Below are 27,015 nucleotides of genomic sequence, written 5' to 3' on the forward strand. Positions count from 1 at the left end.
ATCTGGACTGGACGTGGGCGCGCGCACAGGCAACGGGATGCGAAAGGCGGCCGGGCCGGCAACTGTGGGCAAGGGAAATGGCATCTAGCTAAGCATCTTCTTCCCCCCGCGCGAATGGCCACGGCCTCCGCCACCACCACTTGATTCGGGCCGTGCTCGCCCAATGCTGATCGATGACACAGGGCGTCAAAAATCTACAGCAACCAGAATGCATCATCCATTCCTTCCTCCCAGACCGAGAAGAATGTGTGCGCCGCCACCACCCAGCTCAGTTAGCCTGTTCCTAAATCAATGTTTTAATCTTTGACCATGCATCAATAATTCATAATAAAATCCAGGTCATCACCACGATCGATGGATACACACACGTAATTCAAGATTCAAACTTTGAAAATGTTAACCTAAAATTAATCTTGTATAATACAAATTTTCTTATAAAATAATATCATTGGATCTGTGTTTAAAAATACTTTCATGTGGCTAATGCTACAAATATTATGCTACAAGAGATATCTAGAGTCGAATGTTAGTATTGAAGATCATGACAAGTTTAACCACGCCTTACATTTGGCTATTTCCCATTTGGGATAGAGGGAGTAGCAGCAGGTTCCCACATCATAGCACACCCCCATCAATTTCTTCATCGACCCACAGGATTTGGTGCATCTCTATGCTTCGGGTACATCGGACGGTTGAGGCATCTCTATGCTTCAGGTACATCGTCTTTGGTGCATCTCTATATTAATGACAAATTGACGATGCACAGCTTGTGGCCCTTGACGAGCGTCAGCCAAGTCAAGTCAAGCCAATTGGTGGCACAAAAGAACCAAATACTGACTGTATTTGACAGAATGCATCACATATTTCTCCCATGCGGCGAAGAAGCCGTGCGTCGCCGACACCACCCAGCTCATCAGTTCCACTAGAAACGCCCGACCGGCGGAAGAAGATCGAGCCATGGCTGAGCTCGCGTCGGGCGCCGTGAGCTCGTTGCTGGTCGTCATCCGCAATGAGGCGCTGCTGCTGCGCGGCGTCCAGGACGACGTGCAGTTCATCAAGGAGGAGATGGAGAGCATGAAGAGCTTCCTGGCGCACCTAGCCCGGAGTGCGCCGCCCGGCGGCGAGCACGACGAGCAGGTGCGCACGTGGATGACTCAGGTCCGGCTGCTAGCCCAGGACTGCAACAACTGCATCGACCTGTACCTGTACCGCGGCAACCCGGACATCCACCGGGCCAGGGGCGGAATCCGGCGCTACGTCTGGTGGGTTTCCTGGTTCCTGCACAAGATGGCCGCGCAGCACCGCGCGGCCATCCAGCTCCGCCAGCTCAAAGACCGGGCACGCGACGTTGGCGAGAGACGCCTGAGGTACGGCGTGGAGGTCCCGGGGAAGTCGACGACATTGGGGCAGTCACCTCATGTTGCAGCTGGTGGCTATGCTACTGCCGACGATGAAGAAGACCGTGATGAAGAAGATCAGACCGCCAAGATCCAGCTCGTCACGCCAACGACCCATCACTATGGTCCAAGAGCCTTCTTTGAGCCTCGCTCTCGGGACGACTACGTCAAGGCGAAGCTGCTGGAGTGGGTATCTGCCCTTACTGCAGGTGCCGGCGAGACTTTGTCCATAGCCATTGTGGCACCGGATACAGATCGAGCCGTCCTCGATCTTGCACAAAAAACTTTGGTTGTGCCACTACTTCCACCCGCCTACACTAACCCAGGCTACCATCGTGGTATCTTGGTCAACATCCCGGCGGTGCACCTAAATACCTTCTTTTTTCCTGTGCCGCTACGACCCAAGGAGGTTCTCTACTACATTCTGCGGGAGCTCAATAATGCCAAATCCCCATCCCATAAGCCGGGCATAGATCAAAGCAAAGGGGAGGATGAGGAGAAGGGACCTGATTTTTGGCAAGCTTTCAACAAAAAACGTGATATTTACCTTGGAAAAAAGAGGGTGATTCATAAAATCAAAGAGAAAATAAAAAACATGAAGGTTTACGAAAAGCTTGACAGGATCGAGCGTGAAATTCGAGCTCAACATCAGAAGGGCAATCAGCAGCAGCTGTTTCAGCAGGACCTTGGACAAAAGAAGGGCTTGGATAAGCTGGACCTAGTCGTACTCCTTCAGATGCTGCTCCATCCTCAACAGGACCAAGCGAAGAATAGAGACATGCAAACAATGCCAGTGTGGGACGACAACACCATTGTGGAAATAGCTAAGAAGTTTAAGGAGTACATGGAAGCAGATGAAAAAGCCAATGAGCTTAAGGAGGAAACGGGGGCAGAAGAAAAGGAAGATACAGCCAAACAAGAAAAAGAAGAAGACGATGGAGGAGTAGAGAGGAAGGAGGAGAATGTGGAGGAGGAGAAAGGAGACAAGATGGAGGAGGAGAAACGAGGAGAGAGGAATAAGGAGGAGAAGAAAGAAGGAGGGAGGCAGTACGAGGAGGAGCAATTAGGAGGAGGGAGGGAAGAGCAGGAGAACGAGGAGGGAGACAAGAGAGAGGAGGAGAAAGGAGAAGAGGGGGTCGAGATGAAGGAGGAGAAAGGAGGAAGAGACGAGGAGGAGAAAGGAGAAGATGGAGTCGAGATGGAGGAGGACAAAGGAGGAGATAAGGAGGAGAAAGGACACAAGATAGAGGAGACGGAGGAGGAGGAGCAAGCAGAAGAAGAAAACGAAGACAACAATGACAACGTAGAAGACAATAAAAAAGAGGAAGACCAAGAAGATCAAGAAGAGGAAGGCCCAATTTATCTTCATCAACTTCAGTACGAACAAATCCTACGGGAAGTGTTCCCCATGCAAGCCCAGCCGGCCAAGCAAGCTTCAAAAATCACGACTACATTGGACGAGGAACAAATCAAAAAAATGATCAACGAGGCAAAACAAGAGGTCTTGAGGGAGCTGCAGGAAGGCAAACCAGATAAGAATCAAGCAACAGGAGAACCATGTCAAAACCAAAATGTTGGTTTTGAAGAGATTGCACAGAAGATTAAAAAAATCAAGTGGGAACTTAAAGAACAGCTAAAGATCAAAGGTATCGTGGACAAGATTAAAAAACTCTTGGGAGATGAATGCCCACTAATTATCCTCAAAGTTGACGAGATGATGGATGGATCCAGATGGGAGGATGTCAGAAAGGCTTTGAGCCTGTTAGATTGCAGCGCTGATGCACTGATCTTCACCACCTCGGAGAGCATCCAGGAGGCTAAAGGATATTGCTATCCACCACGAGAACCTATAGACTATTCTCTTGTTGGCCTCTACCATGATACAGTGCTCGAGCTTACTAGCAAGCAGAAGAATGAAGACAATTTTGACCCCCAGGTTTTTCGTGACATCTTGGAGTGTTGTTTTTTTTCAAAGGACAACTTGGAGTATGAGCCACATGAATTCTGCATGAAGATCTTCACTCATGCATTGTATGCTAACTCCAATAGGAGCAGTGAAGAGTTAATCAAGTTGCGCAGCACCCTGCAGGCTTTACCAAAATCATTCGACATCCGAGCTAAGAAGATGTTCATGTACTCTTACAATGATCTACCTAAAGAATACAAGTCCTGCTTGCTGTACCTAGCTATCTTCCCCAAGGGGCAAAAGATCAGGCGGTCAGACTTGATTGGAAGGTGGGTTGCAGAAGGGCTAATAGTTAAGGAAGATTGGCCCAGTTCTGTGAAACAGGCCCGGCGATGTTTTGATGCGCTCATCCGCAGGTGGCTTGTTTATCCCGCTGACATTGGTGCCACAGGAAAGGTCAAGAGCTGTGTGGTAGGTGATCTAGTTCATGGATTCATTACCACCATCGCTAGAAAACAACACTTTGTGGAGACACGTCTGTCACATCACTTGGCTCGCCATTTCTCTGTTTTCAATGATCTCCAACTCCGCAGCTCTGATAGAATTGACAAATTCTTCCAAGATCTCTCTAAATCATATCGAGTATCCCTGCTCAAGGTGCTAGATTTAGAAGGTTGTAAGTGCTTTGGTGGGAAGAACCAACGGTACCTCAAGGACATCTGCACCAAGATGTTACTGCTGAAGTATCTGAGCCTAAGGGGAACAGACATTACCCAGCTACCCAGTGAAATCAACTACCTCCGTGAGCTCGAGGTATTGGATATCCGACAAACCAAGGTGCCTGCGTAAGCAACAGCAAATATTCTGCTTTTGAAGCTGAAGCGTCTGCTTGCTGGTGACATTGATCCAAGTTCAAGCAATTTTGGCAGTGTTCAGATTCCTCACAGGATTGGCAAAATGGTAAAGGTAGAGGTACTATCTAATGTTAAGGCCCTGAATAATGATGATTTGAAAGATATTGGAAAGCTGTGGCAGTTGAGAAAGCTAGAAGTGGTTATCAGTGATAAGGATAGTCAACTCGAGAATTTGCTTCAAACAATAAGTGACCTACATGAGTGCCTCCGTTCTTTGTCAATCACTCTTCCTACAGCTGCATCATGCAAGGATACTCCTTCCAGTGTAAAATTACCCAATAATATTGGCTCTTGCTTGAAACAAAATCCGAAGATTCTAGAGTCTCTAAGCATCAGGGGAACCACACTGAAGGGGCATCTTCTTCCAGTGATCACAAATGGTGGTAATAACAAACTTGCCAAGGTAACTCTTAGTCGCACCCTGCTGAATCAAGATGATCTGGATGTCCTTGCTAAGCTACCCAAGTTACAGTGTGTCAGGCTCCACCACATTGACTGCACCGAGGGCAAGCTCACCTTCAAAAAGGACAGATTCATAAGTCTCAAGTGCCTTTTTGTTGAGGGTTCGGACTTGACAAATATCACCTTTGAGGATGAAGCAGCTTGTGAGCTTGAGAAGATGGTTTTGTCTTTCACCAGCACAGAGTCTATTTCTGGAGTTGACAGGCTTCCAAAATTGGAAGAGCTCGAGTTGAACAATAGCAGTGGCAGGTTACTATCATCATTTGAGAATACGAAACAAATAGCCAAGCTGACTCTTCGTGGTACATTGCTGGACCAAGATGCTCTAAAAATCCTCGCCAACAAACCAAATATACGCTGCCTGGTACTCTTGGACGAGTCTTTTCTCGGAAGCCAGAACCAGATTACCTTCAACAAAGATGAGTTCATATGGCTCAACCTTCTTGATGTTCACTGCTCTTCCATCACCAAGATCGTCTTCACTAGCGGATCTGCTCCTAGGCTCGAGAAGATTGTCTGGTCATCTTTCGCATCTCTCTCCGGCATTGAGAACCTTCCTAGATTGAAGGAGCTCGAGTTCAATGGGAAAGATGTCCCCAATGAGGTGACAGAAGCCATTAAAAAGCATAAAAACAAACCTAGTCTTAAAGATAATGCGCCAGAAACTCAAGACCAAGCAAAAGGAGATGAAGAAGAGGATGACGACGATGATGCAAGATTCCCTTTCTGCTGGAAGAAACAGGTCTGATGCTGGAGGAGCCTCTCCTTCGATCCCAAGGTGTGGTTTGTGTGTGGCTCATCTGTATTTCCTTATGTTCTGCTTGCTGCCCATGCGCACGCATGCGTGTTAGTGTGTCCAGTTGCTTGCTCTAGATGAGTGCTTTGTGGTTGTTCTGAGCATAATGGTTGTGTTTGTGTCTATGCTCATGGATTTGAATGTGTGGCTTTATTTCCTGTGTCAGATACCATACGTGCCTGTATGGTTTTCATGTAATAAGTGCATTGTTTGGGCACACACTTGACCTCTTATATTAATGTAATGTGTGCTAGTATATGCTTTGAGTGCGCACTGCAACTCAATGATGAAGTGGTGTGTGTCATAATATTTCTACCTTAATGTAAGCACCATCTGCTTCGAACAAGCTGTTAGCATTGGTGCCTGTTTAGGTGCTCTGAATGAAGTAGAGTTTTAAGCATGTGTCATCTGGAACATGTCTGTATCTTGCAATTGCAGTGCGACTGCGAGCAGTAGTACTCGAGGAAGAATTGAGTTGAATGATCGTTTCCAGAACAAGCGGTTTCAGCACAGAAGTATGGTGTGTGATTTAAAAAATAATAATAGTAATCCCCAACTTCGTCCACCGGTTGGACGAATTCTTGGAAATTGAAATTTGCATGTCCAGCGGGTAGACGAAAATGCAATTTCGTCTGACCAAAACAAGCTGCGCTAATTAAGTTACGACAGTTTCCTACCTTTTGTGCGAGGTGGGATTTCCGCAGCCGCCAGCCCCGCAAGCCGCGGGCGTGCCGCAGTCTCCGCACGCCGCAGCCGCCGGCTCCGCAAGCCGCGGGCGCGCCGCCGCCTTCGCGTGCCGCCTCGCCTCCCGTCGCGCCCATATGCCGAAGACAAGCCCGCGAGGACGAACCCGTGGGTGGGCTAGCCGCTGGATTTGCTGGGCGCGCGGACGATTTTGATGCTCCAACTGAGCAAGATGCGAAATCCGCTGTTGATTTCATCAGTAGGGGAAGGAAGAACTCGGAGAACACGGTGGGGTTCAGAGTTCGCTCGCTGTTCATTTCAGAGGCCGTCGACACACACACAGAGGCCAGACGGCCTTGGGCCAAACTGATCTTGAGCCGAGCCCAGTAACTTCTTTTATCAAATTCTCCTGCATGTTTAATTTCGGAGTAAAAGATATTTGGTGCTAGAGATCCCCGTGTTTCGGTAATCTAAGATTACTCTACCCCAACCAAATGCTGTCCAAATGGAAATGGCACTGGTGTTGAATTTCTTCATTGTCCAAACAGTTACTAAAATACCCTACCAAATACACTACTAGTATTTATGCAAAGTCCTCACTCAAGGATGATTTGCTTGTCAACATTTTTTTCCCTAGGAGTTCGGATTATAACTGATGAAGAAATCCATGATTGACAGTCATCATGAGGATTTTGTAATAAAGCAATAATTGTCAGTATATATGGACGGCTTTTCCTCAAAAACAAAGGATCTAGCAATAGTCAATTGTATTTGCTAAACAGGTGAGCATCACAATTTGCGAAGACCAGCAACATTCGCCACATATTAACATATACTCACAAAGACTCTCAGGTGCACAAATGAACATCTTACAAAACAGTAGATTACTACAACAGTGATCACCTCCTCTCTTTTTCTTCAAAAATAAAAGATCACCTCCTCTCTTTTTGTATTCCTTCAGGCTTCAGTCTTCTGGGTGTGTGTCTTCATGCTTCTGTAGCAAGCAAGCAAGCTACCTAGCTCATTGGCTCACATCTTATTGCAACATCACACATTCACACTACACATCACTGTGCACATTGCACCTAACATCTACTGACAACCAATAAATTAGCTTGCTGCCACTCCACTGAACCCTGCTGAAGATCCTGGCCCGGCGAGGACATCGGCAGCATTAGCAGGGTTGATGGCCCTGCAGTTGCGCCTGATCTCGCCCTGCGTTCCGGACAGCACGCCGATCTGCCCCATCTTGACCATGGACCTGGCGAACTTGCTCTTCCACGTGGCCTCGCTGCGGATGAAGGAGTCGACCAGCGCCTTCATGGTCGCGTTGGTCAGCAGCGCCGCGTCCGACTGGAAGAGGCCCAGGTTGTTGGTCAGGCCGACGTAGTACTTGTTGTCGAGCTTCGTCGGCGTGATGAGGTCCATGAACGTCGTCGTGTTCTGGAAGAACTGGCCCGTGTTCCTCGGGCAGATGCGCTGGAGTAGAAATGCGTAGGCCTTGCTCAAAGCCGGATCGATCTGCACACACAACAACAGCAATGCGTGAATAAAGACTGTATGCTTCAAACAATCCTAATTTATACATATATTAATCGTAAATGCAGTAATGGTTTACTCCGTCGGTTGTGTTGGTGACGTTTTAGAGCCGGTCGAAGAAGTGGATGCAGTGAGAGACGCCGATGGAGTGGGCGCCGGAGAGGACGACCATGTCCTCAAGGGTGAGGTTCTTGGAGGCGAAGCTGTCCAGCAGCTCGGTGGCGTTGAAAGACGGCGGGGGCAGTTCGTTGAACGCCTCCGCCGCAAGGGATACCCGGCCGTCGCGGCGGCCGGCAGGCACCTGGTAGCCGAGGCCGCCGGCGAGCGCGACGCCGTCCCGCGCCGCGAAGGCGAGGACGTCGGCGCAGGAGACCACGCCGGGGCACCGGGCCTCGACGGCCGCCTTGGCGCGGTCGACCACGTCGAAGAACCGGAGGCTCGGGTTGTTGGGTGGCGAGTCCTTCTCCGCCGTGTTGTTCGCCGTCGAGTCGATCAGCACCGAGCCGTCGCAGCCCTGCAAGGAGATCGAGTATGTATTTCTCGATCAGGGTGCTTCTTCCATTCTCAGATAGATGCCGCTTTTGAACACGTAAGTTCAAGCTTAAAAGGAACTAGCTGCTACTTACCCTGACGAAGCAGTCATGGAAGTGCAGGCGGATGAGGGCCGGAGCGACGCCGGAGTTGTTCCTGAACGCGGCGGCGACGGTCTGCTGCACGACGGTCTCGGCGGATGGGCACGTCCTGTCGTAGAAGCCGACCTCGAGGCAGGCGCACACGGCGGTGGCCGACAGGAGCGCCGCGAGGACAGAAGCCAAGCTTAAGGAGCGCCTCGCCATGGCTAGCTGCTGCTGATGCTGCAGCTTTGCTTGTATGGATTCTGGAGGCGCTGCAGGTGCAGGGGGGCTTTTATAGGACGTCGTTGGTTGGACCTCCTGGCTGTGGGAGATTAGAAGGGCAATTTTGTCACAGAAGGAAGGCATGCACCTGGATGCTGCGCATGCATTGGCTATTGCAAGCTTCTGCAGATCCCCACGCAAGAACAGTGAACAGATGAGTTCTTTTAGTACTGCATCCTGATATGACCATTGCTTCTTCATTAAACATAAGCAATGGTAGCAGTCCTTGTTCAGAGGGCGAAAGTCACCGGAAGCTATCACATGAATGAAACAATTATAAGTACGTGCCTTCCTGTTCTGACTTTTTTTATAAAAAAACTCTACGCCCTTCCATTTCAAAATTGGGGCCCTGTTTGAACCGGCTATGCTATGAAAAATAATATCTCTTGTATAGTTCTATTACATTGCTCATAATCATAAAGTTGACGTCATAAAAAAATATTTTAAATAAAATCTAGCGATATTATATTTGTATGGTCATAATCATAAAGTTAACGCCAGAAAATATAATCGACTATTTGCATAAAGTTCCATAAAAGATAGAGCTATGCATAACAGCAGAAGTATATATTTATGCATACTGTAGCACCAGTCTGCCTCAAAATATTGGATAGTCAAACCAAGTTAACTAAAACCAATATTTTTTTCCTCTTGTGCTTAAGCATATCATTTTCAGACGACAAAAAACAGGTGGCGGGCATGATGCATGCAGGCTTGGAGAACAAGTGAAAACATTAGGTCCTTTCTTTTACTTGAGATTTGTTTATCAGTCGACAATTTGCAGGAAGACCGAGAAGATCAAACAAAGTCATGATCTGAAAAAGAAAACAGATATGTTCACGGAAGATGGGAATACAAGGAAATTCAGTACGTTGAACAGTTCCTTTCCTTCTTCCTCATCAATCACAGAGAATCATGTGGTGAGAGGAGGGGATTGAATTTTGAGTTGGACATGGTAGTCACTGCAGAAACTATGAAACTTTGCAAGAATTTTCAAATTTTGATATCAAGGTAGGTTTATATGTGGCACTTGAGTCATTTCATGAACAAGCTCCAAGGATACAATTTTTTTTCGAGGAACCCAAAGATACAAAATCAAGGTGGTATCCAGGCATCCAGGCTTTAACCCGTTTAACTATGTTGCACTGTGATTGAACCCATGTAACGTTTTCAGAAATTCGAGGGGCTGAGATATTGATATTCCCTTGTTCATTATTTTTTAAAAAAAAATCTTGTTTTTTATCATCCCTGTTAACTCTTACTCCCTACGTTCCAAATTGTAGATTTCCAAATTGTAGGTCGTTTTGATTTTTATAGGTTCATAAATATTATTATACACCTAGATATACACTATATCTAGATTCAACCTAAAGAAACTAAAACGACCTACAATTTGAAACGGATGGAGTACTTCGTTGATCCATCTTCAGCTAACCTCTTGTGTTTGGACTTTGCAGCAACAATGAAAACGATGTCGTGGAGCTGACAAAGAAAGAAGAGAAATAGTAGTCATAGCACGAAAGAACATTCCAACGAGTACCAACTACCATCTTGTATGCGTTAGTGCATACACAAACAGTCAAACCTCTGGGATATGACATGAAAACCTTATCCTCCATTGTTGATCTCCTTAAGGCATCCCATTACCTAATCTGAATAGTTAAGAAGGCTGGCCATTATTGAACCGCCGGATGAAGTAAGATTAAGTAGGATGCCTATCACCATTGTCCATTGAAGCAACAAGAATTTGCTCAATTCTTTTTAAAACGAAAAAAAAAAAGAGACCCTGTGATGTATGCCACTGCCTAATTAGTTTTTCTATGACTATTTGAATAGGATTTTATAGGTAGGTGACTACTCAAACCGTACGCCCCACTCTGACCTTGGTTATAATCCTCATGACGAAATAGGATAAGATGGTTGGAGATTACTCCCTCCATCCCACAAAGAGTGTTCGTTTAGCTTTCAAATTTTATCCCACAAAGAGTATTCGTTTAGCTTTCAAATTTTATCTCACAAAAGGCGTTCGTTTAGCTCCTAGTGAAACTAATCTAATGAAAGCAACACTCACACCAATAAAAAAAAATGCATTGAGAAGTGCATAGAGCCAATGAAATGATCAATTGATGCTTTTTCTCTTATTCCAATGCACATGCATTTATTCAGGATCCATAAAACCAAACAGACTATACATCTTTCAACCACAACTAATATAAGTAATTAGGGGTAGCATGGTCACTTGTCAGAACTACTAGTGTGTCCAAATTTTTTTAAACAAACACTCTTTATGGGACGGAGGGAGTACTTGGTATTATGTTTAGGATTACTAAATTACTCTCTTCATTTTTAAATGAACTAATTAGCTTGTTCTAAAAATCATATATGTAACATCCCGCTTTTTAGAGTATTTAAAAATATGCACTTTTTAAAATTTTTATTTAAATACAACAAAATTCTTCTTTCCCAAAATATTCGAAACTAATTCTACCAATTGAACTATGCAATCGACGTATATGTGTGTTGCATTTGATTGTTTTCCTTAGAAACCAATTCCAAATCTAACCTCCGAATCCTAGGAATAACATTTCCAAAATCTCCCTTTCTTAAGCCCTAGATGTAATATTCAAATTTATGCCTTATCCCAATCTACACCTCAAATCCTAATCAAATTTCAAACTCGAATCGAATAAATAGAAAACCACCTTAAACCCTAAGCCAGGCCGCAACCTCGTTTTCGGCCCGCAACCCCTTCCGGCCCAGCTCGCTCCCACCCTCTACGCGCGCACGCATCCGCGTGACACAAGCCCAGCAGGCCGGCTATGGGCCAGCTCCCTCCTCTGACCCACCTCCATCTTGGCCCACCTCACCCGCCAGCCAGCCCGCACATGCGCCGGCCCAGCTGGCCTAGCCCATGGTAGCTCACCAGCAGCGCCGCCGCCGCCGGCGGTCCGTTCCCCCGGTGTCGCCACCGTTCGCCACCGCGTGCCGCCACTCCAGCCACCGCCGCGTCATGTAACACCGTAGCAATGCCGCTCGCCCAGCCACGCACCGCACGCGGCCTGCTCCCCTCCACCATGCCAGCGCCACCGTCGCCCGACGACCCGCTCCCCTGGCGCCACCGGCCGGCTATACTGCGCCACCACGCCGCGTTTACCACACCGGTGCATCCCCCCTCGCCTAGCCTAGCGCCCAATCCAGGCCACTCCCCCTGCTCAGTGCTCACCCTCGCCAATGCCTGACAACCGGTGCTAGCCTTGCCTTATCCCGACCACGCCACCTCTACCGCTGCCCCACCATTAACGCCGCTGCACTGCCACCACGTCGCTCTGTCAGTACCCTCCCCTTCACTTACTTAGACCCCAAGCATCCCTTCCCCCTCTCCGCCCTCACCCCTGTCGCACTGCCACACTGCTACGCCCTACGCCTGCGCCGGTGCACCCTCCCCTCCTCCCTATCCCTGCCACCAGACAAAGCCTCGCCCGAGCCATCCTCATCCATGCTGCTACCGGGACATCCCTCCTCCCTGCTTCCACCGCCAAGCTTATCCTCGCCGGCACAGTAGCACGACGCCCCCGTCAGCCTCATCCACCATGCCACCTTGCCCAGTCCTCATCCTCGACGCAATGCCTGACAACCGGTGCTAGCCTTGCCTTATCCCGGCCACGCCACCTCTACCGCTGCCCCACCATTAACGCCACTGCACTGCCACCACGCCGCTGTGTCAGTACCCTCCCCTTCACTTACTTTGACCCCAAGCATCCCTTCCCCCTCTTCGCCCTCACCCCTGTCGTGCTGCCACACTGCTACGCCCTACGCCTGCGCTGGTGCACCCTCCCCTCCTCCATATCCCTGCCACCAGACAAAGCCTCGCCCGAGCCATCCTCATCCATGCTGCTACCGGGACATCCCTCCTCCCTGCTTCCGCCGCCAAGCTTATCCTCGCCGGCGCAGTAGCACGACGCCCCCGTCAGCCTCATCCACCATGCCACCTTGCCAAGTCCTCATCCTCGACGCAACGTAGCGGCCCCGCATCCTTGCTTCCTGGCTATATATAGCCACCTCGCCCCTCGCTGGAGCCTCGCACCACCGAGGCAGGCCACGTCCTATCCCCTAGCTATTGCGCCTCAGCCCCTCTCCTCCTCCCCTCTCCAACCCCCGGCATAGGTCGCGTGCCTCCTCCTCATGCTCCCTACGCCTCCCTCTTGGCCAAAGAAGGCCCGAAGCACTCTTTCGCACTCTTCCCCCTCAAGCTCCAGCCCCCCTTACCTTTCTCCCATGGCGGCTAAGCTAGAGGAGGAAGACGACCGGGGCACCATTTGCCCCGGTGTCCCTCTGTCTACACCCTGTCTCACATACTGCTTGCAAGCTCCACCCTGGGGAGACGGCGTCAAGCCCCATCCGTGGCCACCCTGCCTCCTGATCCGCCTGGGCGCGGTCCACCTGGACCATAGACCCAGCGCCCCAATCCACAAAGCCCACGGGGGCCGCGCATGGCACAGTGTGCCAAGCGTCCCACCCCACTACGTCAGCCCCTTCAAAAATGCTACGCGCACTCGGTGAGTGCACACAAACTTTTACTTAGAGACCTTCCTCTATTCCAAAAATTATCCAAAAATACTAAAAAATATTCTAAGACCATCCATGTTTTCCTTTTCCATAGTTCATCCCATATAACCCCTTTTCCAAATTACCATCCTCCCATGTAATAGAAAAGCCCTATTATGTGTACACCAAATATCGCTAAGGTCTTAGAGCCCCAACTTTTTAGAAAAATGCCGCACCACCTCCACCCGCCGCCATGTCCTAACCCCTAGGTGTCGGGCCGGGTCAAAGTCGAGTGCGTCGTGCAGCCTTTAGCCACTATTACCCACGACTGTAACAACACTCAGCTATTGCCTCACTATCCTATTATTGCTGCTAACCCCAATCGTTGCCACACATCTGCCTGATCTTGTATCGGCCCCACCTGTCACCTTGTGTTCTACCCCCTAGCACTAGGGCAGGTTGAAGTGGTGTCTGTCGTACAAGCTCTCTGACTTCTATTCCACTTAGTCTTGCTTGACTGCGTCTGTCGTCTTGTGTGCTATCCTCTAGTACTAGGACAGACCAACTGTCGCGCAAGCCTCCTTTACCCTGACCCTGACTTGTTTTCACAACTCCTTAGTGACCCCCAACCCTTAAGGATCTATTCAAAACTCCTAATCCCTTCCACCACCTAGCCAATATGCTGCCCGATCCAAACCTTACATATCAACCCAGTCTAGCCGATATGTCACCCAATTGAAACCCTAATTATTGACAAAACCCTAGCCATTATGTCGCCCATCCAAAACCATAAGAAATCCATTCGTAATATCTTAGAAATCTCTTACAAATCTAGTAACCCCTCCATTAATTATTTAGAAATATTTCTAAATAATTAATAAAATACCCATAAATTATTCGGGAAATATCCTTTAGAAATCCGATAATTTACAAAGCCTCCGACATCCATTCTTCTTCATTTTCTTTAGTGTATATTGATTGCTAGAATTTATTGTCTATTTGTATGTTTGTGTGAACCGAGGATACGACCAAGATCCGGCCGGAAGTTAAGGATCCAAAAGGTTTGAAGCCAAAGGGCCGGCCATCCAGAAGACGAGTAGACGCGTTAGCCTGACCAGTCTCCGACAAGAAGCCAAGGATTCGGAACACGAGAAGTCAAGATCCTGATCAACCCAGGAGATGAATTAAGGATCCCTAATGAAGGAAAGTCCTAGCATCCACTCCTTGATCATACTTTTGCCCTATGAAAGATAGAATTCATTAGAATATTTCAAATACAATGTTTTTATGAAAAACCGTAAAAGGAATGAGTTTGATAAAATGAACCAACTAAAGAGTTAGAAACCCCTAAGGATAGGACAAGGAAGTAAGGGGGCAACCTCGCTGGAGGATCCTGTCCCAAAAGCTTACTTCGGTCGCATAAGGATCGGCTCACGGTAAAGTCTTTCTAATGAAATGTGCAACCATACGTGTTAAAAAGGTACAACCTTCGGGAGTGCCTATTTACGTGAGGTCTTGGTTCACACCCTGGTAGTTGAACCTAGAAATCCATCCCAAGGGGCCACGGTGGACAACGATATGCTAGAGCAGGACCTTCGCATAGTCCCAGGTCTGGTCAGCACGGGTTGACTGAGAGGGTCGGAGACCTTGAGGGCAGAGGTCATGTTTATTATGTGCACATTTTCCCAGGTTGATATCCCCAGTATGTCCGTAGACGGAACTAGGGAATGCTGCCTAGCGATAGGCATAGGCGGGTATGGATCTCATAGGTCAGTACCGCCTACCGAAAGGTATAGGTTGACTGAATATATGGGTAAAGTGTACAAACTCTGCAAAGTTATAAATCTATCCGGATGGCTGAGGCTCACGATCGCGAGCCCACGTAATCAAAGCTCCCGTCGATTAGTAATTACAACTTGGGTGTGGTGAGATAGGGCCAAGGCTCTAAGAGAGTAATTTTGAACAAGGTATAAGCTGGCTAGAAAGACCCTGACGATCTCTGGTGCTCCCTAAAACTTGGGAACTGGTAGGGGAGATAAGATTCCTCTTCCATGGCCAACAACATAATAAGTATGCCTTCTTTCTCCTCCTTTTTTAGAACTCATCACCTCACCTTGCATAAAATAGGTTTATTGATGAAATCAAACCCCATTCCCTTGCCTTGATCAATCCTGCATTTAATATAATTTCAATGCTAGAATTTGCTGGGTTCCAATCGTAAGTATACTCAGCCTTACTTTCATTTATACAAGCTTAGGGTTCCCGGTGCTATGGTTCATTTTGCGGAATGGGCGACAGCTCCACTCTCTGCTACACATAGGTGAAACTATTTTTCATTATTTTATGCGTCCTTTATTAGTTATGATACTAATCCTAGGAACTAATACAGATAATCAGCGGGACTTTCAGAGTAAGGCCCCACAATATATCTAAAATGGAGGGAGTTGTGCAACTAACTATGGGTTGTATTGATTGCCTCATAAATGCCCGGCCCGTGCCTTGTTTAACCAGGCCACACGAAATATGGAAGTACCGTACTCTGACCTTTGTTATAATCCTCGAGTGGAAATAGGAACAAGATGGTTGGAATGATTACTTGGTATTACGTTTAGGATTACTTAATTACTCTCTTCATTTAAAATTTTTAAATGAACTCTAAAAAACGGAGGAAGTGTGCAACTAACTACGGGTTGTATAGATTGCCTCGTAAATGTCCGTGCCTTGTTTAACCAGGCCGCACGAATATGTTGCGGTGTCAGCTCTAGCTCACTGCTCACTGCTCACTGCAGCACTAGGCAGGCAAGGGTATCTGGAGGCAGTGTTGATTCAGCACCTGGTTTTCACATGGAAATATGGGTGGAGCCTAGAAAAAAATGCAGGTCAGCTCGGCGTCATGCTTGCCTGGGTCTTCCATTGAGATCGCTTTGGCTTACGCTATTACTTTTTCTCCGTCCCAAATTACTATTCATTTCAACTTTTGTAGTATTTGTTACGTACCTAGTATATCTAGATACATAGCAAAAGCTATACCTAGAAAAGCTAAAATAAATAGTAATTTGGAACGGAGGGATTAGTTACGTATGCATCAGGCGCAATGGGCCAATGATCTGAAGTGGGAAGGACGTCCTGATGGGGGTGTTCAGGATTTGTGAACAGCAACAGTTTTTACATGACAATATAACTAAACGACAACATTTGGCACGAGTGACCGCATAGCGCAGTGGATTAGCGCGTCTGACTTCGGATCAGAAGGTCGTGGGTTCGACTCCCACTGTGGTCGCAATAGTTTTTTCGTTATTATTCCTTTTTTTTAATATATGCGTGCACCATTTTACGTGCCATCGGGCTCACGAGTCACGACTAAAAGGTAAAACGCGATCTGTCTTGCAAATTGCAACTTCGTAGACTATTTGCAGCGTATCATGAGTGAATTTTATCCCAGCAGAACTGGGCCCCGATTGGATGTGAATTTCCAGGGGTGAGGCAGGATATATGCGGACTCCTGATAGATTTGCATTCGGGATGACGAGATGTATGTAAATCTAAAACCCAACAATCCGAGGTCATAAAGGTGGTAAATTTTGTCAAATGTTCAAATGTCTGATTTCTGGATTTACAGCTGTTACAACAGTGTTCAGTGTACACGCAAAATAAAACATATTCATGGCAAGGACAAACAAATAGCAAATGCCTTGCCCAGGTTACACAGTTTAGCCCGCATCTCCTAAAACAGGAGAAACTGACAGTGCGACAATACAATCAAACAGCATTATATACACATCAACCAGTGCATTTTTCTGAGAAATAATACATGTCAGTGAAGCAAACTGTAACCGAATTGCTTTCTGTTGGTCGATTCATGATGTCAACTCTTCAGATCCTCTTCGAGTTCGTCAAACTCCCACCCGCTGATCTCCTCACCTGAGTACTCTTTGTCCTCTTTCCCGAGCTCTGACCCCAGGGTTGCAAGCTCTGCGTCAGAATCGAAATGCTGCTCGGGTTTCATGGGAGATTTGGGTGAGTCAACATGTGCAGCTTTCGGGGTAGCAGGCGCCTGAAGAGGTGAAGGACTCAGTTTGGATCCCTCAACAGGTAGTGGCTTCGCTTTCTCAGATTCTATGCTTAGCGTTGGCCTTTCTATAGACTCGAACGATTCCCTCAATTTCTCAATTTCATCAACTAAATTCTTCACCTCTGGGTCATCTCTCCTGAAGAATATGTGAAGTCTCAAGGAGTAAGATCACGTTGGTGCAAACTTGAAAATAATCAATCATATAGAGAACATCAGATGGTACCTCGAATTAGCCCCTTGCTCGGAATAAAACAACCTCTTTATGTGATCAACAATGCTGAAAGCAATTATAATCTGAAAAAGATTGTTAACATCATATGGCAGTTTGGTCTAGTTTTTTAAAGGGGAAAAAGCTCAATAGGTCTAGAAGCTATAAACTAAGAATAACAATAAATATTATGTTTCCCAAGTGATAAGAGAGTCACTTTGATCTTGTATCCTATTTCAAGTATGTTAAATATGTAAAGCAGTGAGAAAGCATGCACATAAAATCAACTGGTAAAGAAATGTAGCACTTGAACTCTGAAACCAGGTTAAAGCAAGGTGACTGAGTAGAACCTTCTTCTCTGTTTCTAGATATTCCTCTTCAAGGGATTTACGCGGATTTGTCTTCTCAGATGTTTCATCATCCTCATGTTCTTTTGCCTCTTCCCTACAAGGCAAGTAAAACCAAGTAACTACCAAACCAATTGGACATATCAAAGTACATGACAGAAATTGAAAAAAAAAATGAAGTACCTTGAGTTTAAGACAACCAAGTTATCAACATATGTTTTGATACTCTCGATCAATGGGTTTAGGACTTCCTGATAAATAGAAAAACATAATTGTGACAGCACAATATGGAGACAGATATCGTACTGCATGAATGACTCCAGCAGACATGAATAATAGGTTTCACTTACCTTGAATGCTGAAAGATGATGTTTTGTCAACTTCAGAAAATCACTCACACATTTCTCCAGCTCGTCACTGAGAATGCCATAACATGTTACAAAGGGTAAAGCAAGGTGAGCACATCCAGAGTAGCTTTCATAGTGGAATTGTTCAATTAAAAGACAATAGCATATAGAGCGAATGATGAAATAACAACAAAAACTGCACAGAAACAAAACTACCATACCATGTTTTCTTTTCCTTCTGTTCGTTGTATGAGGACTGGAGCTTCCATGAGTCCTCAAGGAAACTGATCCAGATCTTGACTATATTGGATTCCACATTACACAAGGCGATGGATTTTGAGAGGTCGTCCTCCTAAGTTGATTTGGAAAGAATGAGACAAGCCCATCTTGAGCAACAAATATGATGAAAAAGAATCGACAGGCCACAAGTTGATTGAAAGTATCATGTGAGGTTCTTAGGAATATTGTTCAAATAAGACTGAATCAACCACAAAAGTAAACACCAGCACCTTTTTTTTCAAGCTAAATATGATTTGATTGTTTGCTTCATCAAATTGGTCCCTCTCTTCCCTAGTTTGCTTGAGCCGACCAGTAGCAGCATTTAGTGATATATTGACCTGCAAATGAGGAATATCTTTACAAAAGAACATAGTTCAACAGAATATCATGGTGAACTTGTCAAATTTCACAGAGCATGTTGAAGAGAAATGACACGTTATTGATTATTCTGGTGTGACTTTTTGCAACCTCTCCAGCAAGGGACTAATGCTTAATGCCAGGTACAGTACAACCGAGCTATCATGATGTATTCCTCTTTCAAGTTTAATGGCTCTTAACTCAGACAAGAACAGGACATTTTTTAGACAGAAAAAGATAAATAACAGCATTTTTGCCCAGATTATCAAATTTAATGTCACCAATTAAATGTCCTGGACTCCTGGCAATCCCCTAAAGCTTGCATTTCAGAACAGGGATCTTATCCCAGGTTCCTCTCATTAGCCACAGTTCATTACCAAGGAGTCTTTAAAATCAGACCAATAGAAGAGTGAGATGTTCAAATTTCAAACAAGAAGATTCCAAACCACAATATGCGTCCAATATTCTGAACATGATATTAGATACCAGTAGATCAGTAGATCACAGATGGCAAGGCATGTAAATACTCCAATACAATGAAACTACAAAAATATATCTTCACGGAATCTTACAAGCTACAAGGAAAAAGGTACCTTTTTCAGCTGTGCCTCAAGCTCATCTCTTTGCTTCTCCAATTCAGTAATCTCGTCAAGCAATTCCTATCAGGACATATAAAAGAAAGTAAGATCATATAAAAGAAAGTAAGATAAGGATATCTTATTTGATTACGGTATAAGCAGGTTGGGAGCCTGAGATACACACTAAAGCACATGCATTTATTTCATAGCATGCATAAAACAGTATGCAAAGAAAAGTTGATATCATACAGGTAAACGTATGTTTTTAGAGAACCAAAATAAGCGTGCATAACCGCATTCCTATTACTCTATAGCATAAAACGGGACAAGCTATAGGTATAATTCAACAGATGTATGGTATTTTGAGATATCTAAACCAAGGCCTGTTTTGGAAGTTAAAATCATTTACAGTGAATGTGAGATTTCCTTTGAAATTCGCTATCAGTAGAAAATCCTATGTTCCAAAAGGGATTTCTGTTTATTTGCCCTCTTTTTAAGTCCCAAAAGTGCATCAATACCTTCACATCTATATGCAAGCTAGCTAGCACTCTTACCTTTTCAGCAGCACTGACTTCATTCTCTTTTTTCACACGAAAGTTGAGAGCATCTTCTTTCTGACGCCTGGTACAAGATCAAATGAAAAATCACATCAAGTTGCTGGTACCATGATGTGGTTATCTCAGACTTGCAAAGAAAAAATGGTCTACATTCTACAAAATTACAGCAAAAGAAAAATGGAATTACACAAAGACACTCTTTCATAGAAAGTTAGCAACAGAAAAAAAATGGTGAAGAGTTTATGCATGATCAGCAAACTAACATATTCACAAATAGAAGTTGTTAAGTGCAAGTACTAAGTGTCGAAAAGTCAGCTATTCAGTACCACAAGAAGCCAAAAAAAGGAACATGCAAGCTCTGATACTCAGGTCAGAGCATATGACACATTACAATGTTAAAACAAACATAATGTGGTATTTTCTCATCATGTTGCTTGGCTAGCATAAAAAAAATTAACTAATTTTTAACTGAGTCCTTCATGATCAAAGGGAAGTTGCAAGCATGTATATATGGCAATGGAGCAAGAGTTTCAACCAAAGAATAAAACCAAAGCAAACAATTATTTTCATATGGGATTGTATGCCATAAAAAATATTCAATACAGAAAAAAATCAGAAACAAAACCTGTGCTCCAAAATACGTTGTTCTGCTTTGGAGGATGAACTTGCCAGGGAATCTGCCAAGACCTTTAGTTTATCCACCTGATAATTTTTGAATGTTGTTAGCATTGCAGGCCATGGATATGCAGCTATAAACAGAGTATGTGATGAGAAGCTACTAGAACAACTATTTGAAGGTAGACCTGAAAGTTTTACAGCAATTAACAGTCCCAAAAGAAAAACTATACAAAGCTATGAACCACATAAATTCTACCCACGTGAAGCTTCCTAAGAATAGATCCTTTTTCACTCAAAGATGCAGGAGAACAACAATTCATTTCATTTCATTATAGAAGAGAAAAGTACAGAGCATAAAGAAGATAATTGAAGATCTACAACTAACATTTCAGAGCCTTGCAACTAAAGTAAAGGGGGTGCCCTTACACTCTCAACCATCAAAAACATAGGATAAGCCCAAGAAAGTTCAAATAAATGGAATATACTCCTCAGCACCCCAATGCTCGCTATGATTAATAGCCTAAATTACACTCCACAACAATTCAACGGATCGCAAGTCAAAACTGAAAGAATCTAAAGCTAAAATGCACACATGCCTTCTGAGAATGAATCTCCAGGGAATCTCCAGGAGTAATTGATTTCTTCTTCAGTAGAAGTTCTTCAACTCTAGAGCATAACCGGACTTCACTAAGTGCTTCTTTGAAAGCCTGGAGAAACCAGAGATCAATTATCAGCTTTTAGACCTTAAAAAGGAAAATATCACTAGAAAGGTAGAATATAATAAAACAGATTAATAAACACTTTGGCCACCAACACAGATACTTTGGCCACCAATTCTTCAGTAGGTGTTTCATATGCATGCACAATTACAAGGGAAAATTTAAATTTAAGAAAGTTAAATTGCATGATAGTACTTTTCGAGACAAATCTTTATGCAATTATCATGTTTTCCAACTAATATTTAGAAATATATTGTTAGCAAAGATTTAAAAAGTCTGTCCACATGTATGTCCAAAATGAGAAGTACTACATGTACCCGAAGGAGTGGGTAATACCTCAAGATTTGCCACAGCAATCTTCTCTGATGTTTTAACTTGATCTTCAGGTGATTGAGCTCGTGACTTCTGCTTCTCATCTAGCTTTCTCTGCAACTCTAGGGTTTCAGCATCTATCCTGAAATAAATACAAATTGCAGAATAAGGTAATGTAGCCTGAAACCATGGACAAAATGATATGTCTCTTAAAAGTATTTGGGTCCTTTTGTTGTTGCAGAAATGCACAATTATTTCTGGTATGACCACAGTATTTGACATTTCAGAGGTTTGATAGAGGCCTTCAGGTATGGATATTGTATAGTTTGTGCACTTTGTTCCTTTGGTGTGATCAATTGCCAAGAAAATTAAGGTAATAGTATTACCAAAAAAATATTTGTAATTAAGCTACAAGAAAATAAGCTGAAGCAACTATTCATTATAACATATTCACAGGTATTTAGCAGATTCTGTATTCACCTCACAATGTCAGCATTTCTCTTTAGTCCAGAAATGATGCTTTGGGCATATTCAAGTAGCTCTTCACGCTTCACCTGTTCACACAGATTCAGTGAACCATTGGACACATTACAAAATAATTTCTTTTAACACATAACTATATGTGAATGTGCATCTCGGGAAATGTTTCACAAACAATAACCCATAGTGAATATGCATCTATTTTAGCTTAAAGTCAAAAGAAACAGTTACCCAAATTACTTCAGTCTTTTTCAGGAACACTGAAACCATATCTGCTTCATTGCTTTCAAAGCTAAGAGTTGGTACATGAGGGTATGAAGCCCAGCTATGAGGATTGACAAAGGCCAGATGAAAATCATATTTTAGGTCAGGGATTAGGGACCCGGTTCATTTATTGATGCACAGGCCATGGATCAAATAACGAGAGTAAATGAGAGCTCCAAGTCTAGACCAAAACAATCACAGAACAAAATCTAAACTAATAAAAAATAAAATATAATGCCCTCGAAACCAGAGTATCTATTAGTCTTTCGTCTTTGCACTAAACCTTGACTAGTTCCATATCCTAACAGTAACTTCAACTTCAAGAAAAGTTGAGTGTAGGCATGCTTGGTGTAAGATTAAGCAAACACTTATAAGATTTTTGAAGAAATATAATTAGGCAGTTTTTTTAGGGAAAAAAACACAGGTTGCCAATCCCACATTTCAAGACCCAAAAACGTAGTTGACAGAGATGGGCCCAAAAAAACTAAGGACTTAGGAGAAAAGCTTCATCTACTGGTTGTATCCAATAATAGTAAAGTTAGGTAACCACCTATGTAACACAAATCCAGAATTATTAGGTTCCATCAATTTCAAAGACTCCACCAAAAAACAAAATTTAGTGATTTTTTTCTAAAGAAAAACAGATATGTCTCAAGGCAAACCGTAAGCATACCAGGACTTCATCTTTGTATTCTGAAAATGCCTTGGCCAAGTCTTGTACATTGCTCATGATTTCCTTGTTCACTTCTTTCCCACCAGTAAGACATATGCTACAGGAGTCAATAGCATTGCAATTTTAAATATATGGATCTTTTCACTTTTGAAAAATATATAGCAAAGACAAGCACTATCAGGCATGTGATTTCATAAGCATACTCACCCGAATATTTCCAAAAGCAGTGAAACTTCCTCCTCAGAAGGAGCTTCAAGAATCTTATTATAGAAAAGATAATTAGTCCCTTAACATTAACCTAAGTACGAGCAAACAATAGCAATGTGGCTAGGAGAGCATGGTTCAACTAACTCACCATGGACAGTGTAATACCTTCAAGTGCTTGGCTGTACAAGAATACATCACGGAAGTTCATAGGTGCTCCGTCAATATCAGCATCATAGAACAAAACCTACTTCCAAAATTTCATTTTAAGAAGAATATATGTACTTCAGCATGTCTATGATAACTAAGATATACAAACAACTTGCCTAAATTCAGCAGTACCAAATAACCATATGAAACAAACGGCCGTGAGATTAAATTTGTGAGCATGTAAACTCACCATTGGTGCTTTAGAAGTGTCCGTTTCACCAGAAGGATCATGATCTTCAGAAGCCTTCAGATCCGAACCTCCAAGTTCAGCATCAACATCTAGCAATGCTCCCAACCAACGTTTTAACAATTCAACTCTTTCACCCCCACGGCATGAAACTGCTGCCTCTTCCAATCGTGCTACTGTTTTCTTGAAACTTTTGTAGTTCTGAGCACCCTGCAGGTCTCACAGAAAAAGAACAAACTTAGACCAAAGGAGGCAGTCAAAGACTCAGCAATGGTCCATTCATATATACTAAACTAGGACTAGAAGTTAACTTTTACTCTCCCTTCATTAGTATGCCACTGTGCCAGTGATTCCGTGTCTCACAGCACAAGAACAGGAAATTACAGCACAAACCGAAACGTCTCAATCTTAACATATATGATAGATATTTGAACTCATGCATATTGGAGAATCAAGTAGAAAAGTTCGATTTGCGAATGGACCATTATGGTTCACAAGTTCAGGTCATAGACTAAACTTAAAAGTGATAAAAATGTTAATTTATCATTTTAAACTTATATGTGATCTTCCACCCATACATGAAGGAGTATAAATGCCACACCGCCTCAGCATGTACCTCAGTAGCACAAGCAAGAAAGGGGCATTTTCGACACTGAAGCACCCAACCTTCAGTTCGGAGCATCGCAAGCTACCAGCACTAGACGTCGTAGCCACACCGCCACAAATTAAGGCTCCAATTTACAACTGATTTGCTAAGCGCGTCGCATTCGCGTGCAGATGCAACGAATTCACTTCTCAAAGGGAATACATCACCTCCGAATCGCGCCCCAGACCTGCCCCGCATTAGGATTTGGGAAGGCCGCAGGGGACGCCCGCTCGGAGCGCTAAGGAAAAGGAGGGGAGCAAGCTCACCATGCGGTCGTGGAGGATGTCCGCCACGGCCTGGCCGGCGTGGTGCGCGACGGCGTCGGCGTATCCCTTGACGGCGCGGGCGACGCCGCTGCGGCCGCCGACCTCCACCGCCCGGCTCACCGCGCTGCGCAGCCACGACGACATCTCCGGTGACCCGGCGGGAGGGGGCTACAGGTGGGGGGCTAGGGTTTTTGGATTTGGACGGCACCGACCACGGCGACACGGAGGGCGAAGACCAGCGGAGTGGAGAATGCGGCGAAAGAGAGGGAGGGTGGTGTGTCAGCGACGTGCTCTTCGATTTGGATGTCGTGCGGGGCCCGCTGGCGGTGAACTCTACCACTTTTGTCTCTAGGGCTTTTCTCTTGGTCAAGGTGTCAAGTGATACAGTTGACTACTGACTTTTTCCTTCTTTTTCTCATCTTGCGTGCAGCCTAATAAACGTTAAAAACATCAAATGCTCTATGTTTCAAAAGAAATTCAAATTCCTGTTTGACATTTTCGACATACAAACTTTTACGGGGCAAGTACTGCTCATCTTTACATGAAGGTCATCCGGCAATTAACAATTATAGACTATACGAGAAACTATATAAGTAAAAGAGAACTGCTCCGGTACACCTCTTTAATGCGTTTTTGAAATTTACCCATTGTTGGGAATTGATCTATGCTGCAATAATGTTTCTTATTAAGGTAAAAAAACAAGTTAGGGGGTGTTTGGTTTGAGTTGCTTATGCATAAACAACTTATTTGCTTATGCAACCAAACACCCTTACTTATTGAGTTGCTTACGGGGCTGCTTATTTTTAGCACATAAGCAACACAAGGGTTGCTTATGGAGCTAAAAGGCACTCTTTACCCTCCTGCTCTCATTTATGGCTGGATGACTCCCTCTTTCTCTCTCTCAATTATTAGGCACAAACATGTCAAAAGCAACCTCATTCAATGCAGTTTAGCAACTCAAACCAAACACATTTGGCTTATGCATAAGCAACTACAACTTATTTGCTTATGCATAAGCAACTACAAATAAGCAACTTATTTGCTTATGTATAAGCAATGTAAACCAAACAGGCTCTTAGTTCTTCCACGCATGTTAGGGAACATATTAAGTTGCTCCACGCATGTTAGGGAACACATTAAGTTGCCTTTGCTGATAGAAAAAGAAGATGATTCGCATGAGAAGATAAATCACAGCGACCGGATCCTTTGCATGAGAAGGTCTAATCATCAGTTCATCCCCCATTTCAATCCACAGATGACAGATGGGATGATCCCCTTCCAAAATCTTCACAAAACAGAATTACACAAGCACAATTTTACTGAACTGCGACGAAGTAGTATTCACATGCGCAAAACGAAGTTCCATGAAATTTGGACAACCAAGCAACTTACAACCAAAGTACTCAAACCCACACGCCTCAATCGATCGAAAGAATGAATGAATGGTGATGAGGAGCTCGCTAGCTAAGCTAGCTACGCGGCACGCCCGCACGGCCGGCCGGCGGCCTCTCATCAGTCCTCCTTCAGGTGGTCGGCGGCGAGCAGGGGCGACGACAACGACGACGACCGCGTCCTGGCGAAGGCGGCGACGGGCGGGGGCTCCCCGGCGAGCGGCAGGTCGGAGAGCATCGCGACCATGCGGCGCGCGCTGAGGGAGCGCGCGGGGCGGAGGCCGAGGCTCTTGGTGCGCGAGAACACGGTGGAGGACTGCGACAGGATGAGTACACCAGCGCCTGCACCAGCACGAACACGCCCGGTACCTTCACCAGCGTCGCCTGCAGCTCCGGCTCCATCGTTGCTCCATCTGAAGTTTTGAAAAGTCGCTGCTCAGATCAGGAGAATTTCTGCCGTCTTCAGCTGTTCAGCATTAGACAGAAACGGAGCTTCAAAGTCATATCAGCAATTCAGCAGATATGGCAATCTTCAGAGGATACAGAAAATGGTTTTGCTTTTGCTTGCTTAAAAACAACCAGCAAACTTCGACTGCATCCTCTTCAGAACAGATTACAGAGGTAGAAAGCTGCTTTTGGTTTGACTGAAAACACCATGAGAAACGATCAACAAATCGCCAGTAATGCATTCCTCTAGGCTTCGCTGAGCAAATATTGCATTCCTCTTCGTTTAAAAAAATAACTCAATTTTGTAGCTTTACACAGATTCGACATCATTTGCTCTGCGACCATAAGACTGACACGCTGCAACCTCAGTTTTTTTTCTCTGATCTCAAAGAAGACGACTCAGGTTTACAGATCCTTCATGATTCCATTACGTTGGTTCAATACCTTACCACAAAACTTGATCATGACAGTATAGATGTGTTACATATTCGTAATTGGAAACGCCGCTACATAAGCAGCTTTATTGTGTTCTGATCCGAATCCAATAAGAATCCAAGTCCCAGTTATTCAGAATTCATCAGATAGTTGTCTTTCTAACTCAATGATTCCACTTTATAGGTGTGTAACTTACAACCAGATTTCAACAGAACTCACCGCTAATATCAAAATGCAACATAAACACAAACAGAACACTTGCAGAAACATCCTCAACTC

The 27,015-nt window shown here is 44.6% G+C and overlaps 1 protein-coding gene, 1 non-coding gene and 2 pseudogenes across 2 annotated transcripts; 2 read left to right on the forward strand and 2 right to left on the reverse strand.

The window, feature by feature from the left end:
• The first annotated feature begins 531 nt into the window (after nt 1–531).
• Nucleotides 532–5,731, forward strand: LOC117862366 (uncharacterized; annotated as a pseudogene).
• A 1,180-nt stretch (nt 5,732–6,911) lies between these two features.
• Nucleotides 6,912–8,709, reverse strand: LOC117865291 (peroxidase 5-like; annotated as a pseudogene).
• Nucleotides 8,710–16,345: 7,636 nt separating this feature from the next.
• On the forward strand, nt 16,346–16,419 carry TRNAR-UCG (transfer RNA arginine (anticodon UCG)). Its single transcript has one exon. It is a non-coding gene; the product is annotated as a tRNA-Arg (tRNA).
• A 280-nt stretch (nt 16,420–16,699) lies between these two features.
• On the reverse strand, nt 16,700–24,742 carry LOC117864378 (uncharacterized). The gene is made up of 18 exons (XM_034748457.2): nt 24,464–24,742; nt 23,555–23,761; nt 23,306–23,401; nt 23,158–23,210; nt 22,951–23,047; nt 22,014–22,087; nt 21,558–21,675; nt 21,099–21,209; nt 20,510–20,586; nt 19,882–19,948; nt 19,343–19,408; nt 18,623–18,730; nt 18,335–18,465; nt 18,117–18,183; nt 17,950–18,017; nt 17,770–17,863; nt 17,435–17,505; nt 16,700–17,347 (listed from the first exon to the last, which is right to left on the reverse strand). Exons 1-18 carry the CDS (start codon nt 24,605–24,607, stop codon nt 17,005–17,007), a joined length of 1,992 nt encoding a protein of 663 aa, XP_034604348.1. The 5' UTR covers nt 24,608–24,742; the 3' UTR covers nt 16,700–17,004.
• Between the last annotated feature and the right edge of the window lie 2,273 nt (nt 24,743–27,015).

Source organism: Setaria viridis, chromosome 7 (genome assembly GCF_005286985.2).
Source record: "Setaria viridis chromosome 7, Setaria_viridis_v4.0, whole genome shotgun sequence".
Classification (NCBI taxonomy): domain Eukaryota; kingdom Viridiplantae; phylum Streptophyta; class Magnoliopsida; order Poales; family Poaceae; genus Setaria; species Setaria viridis.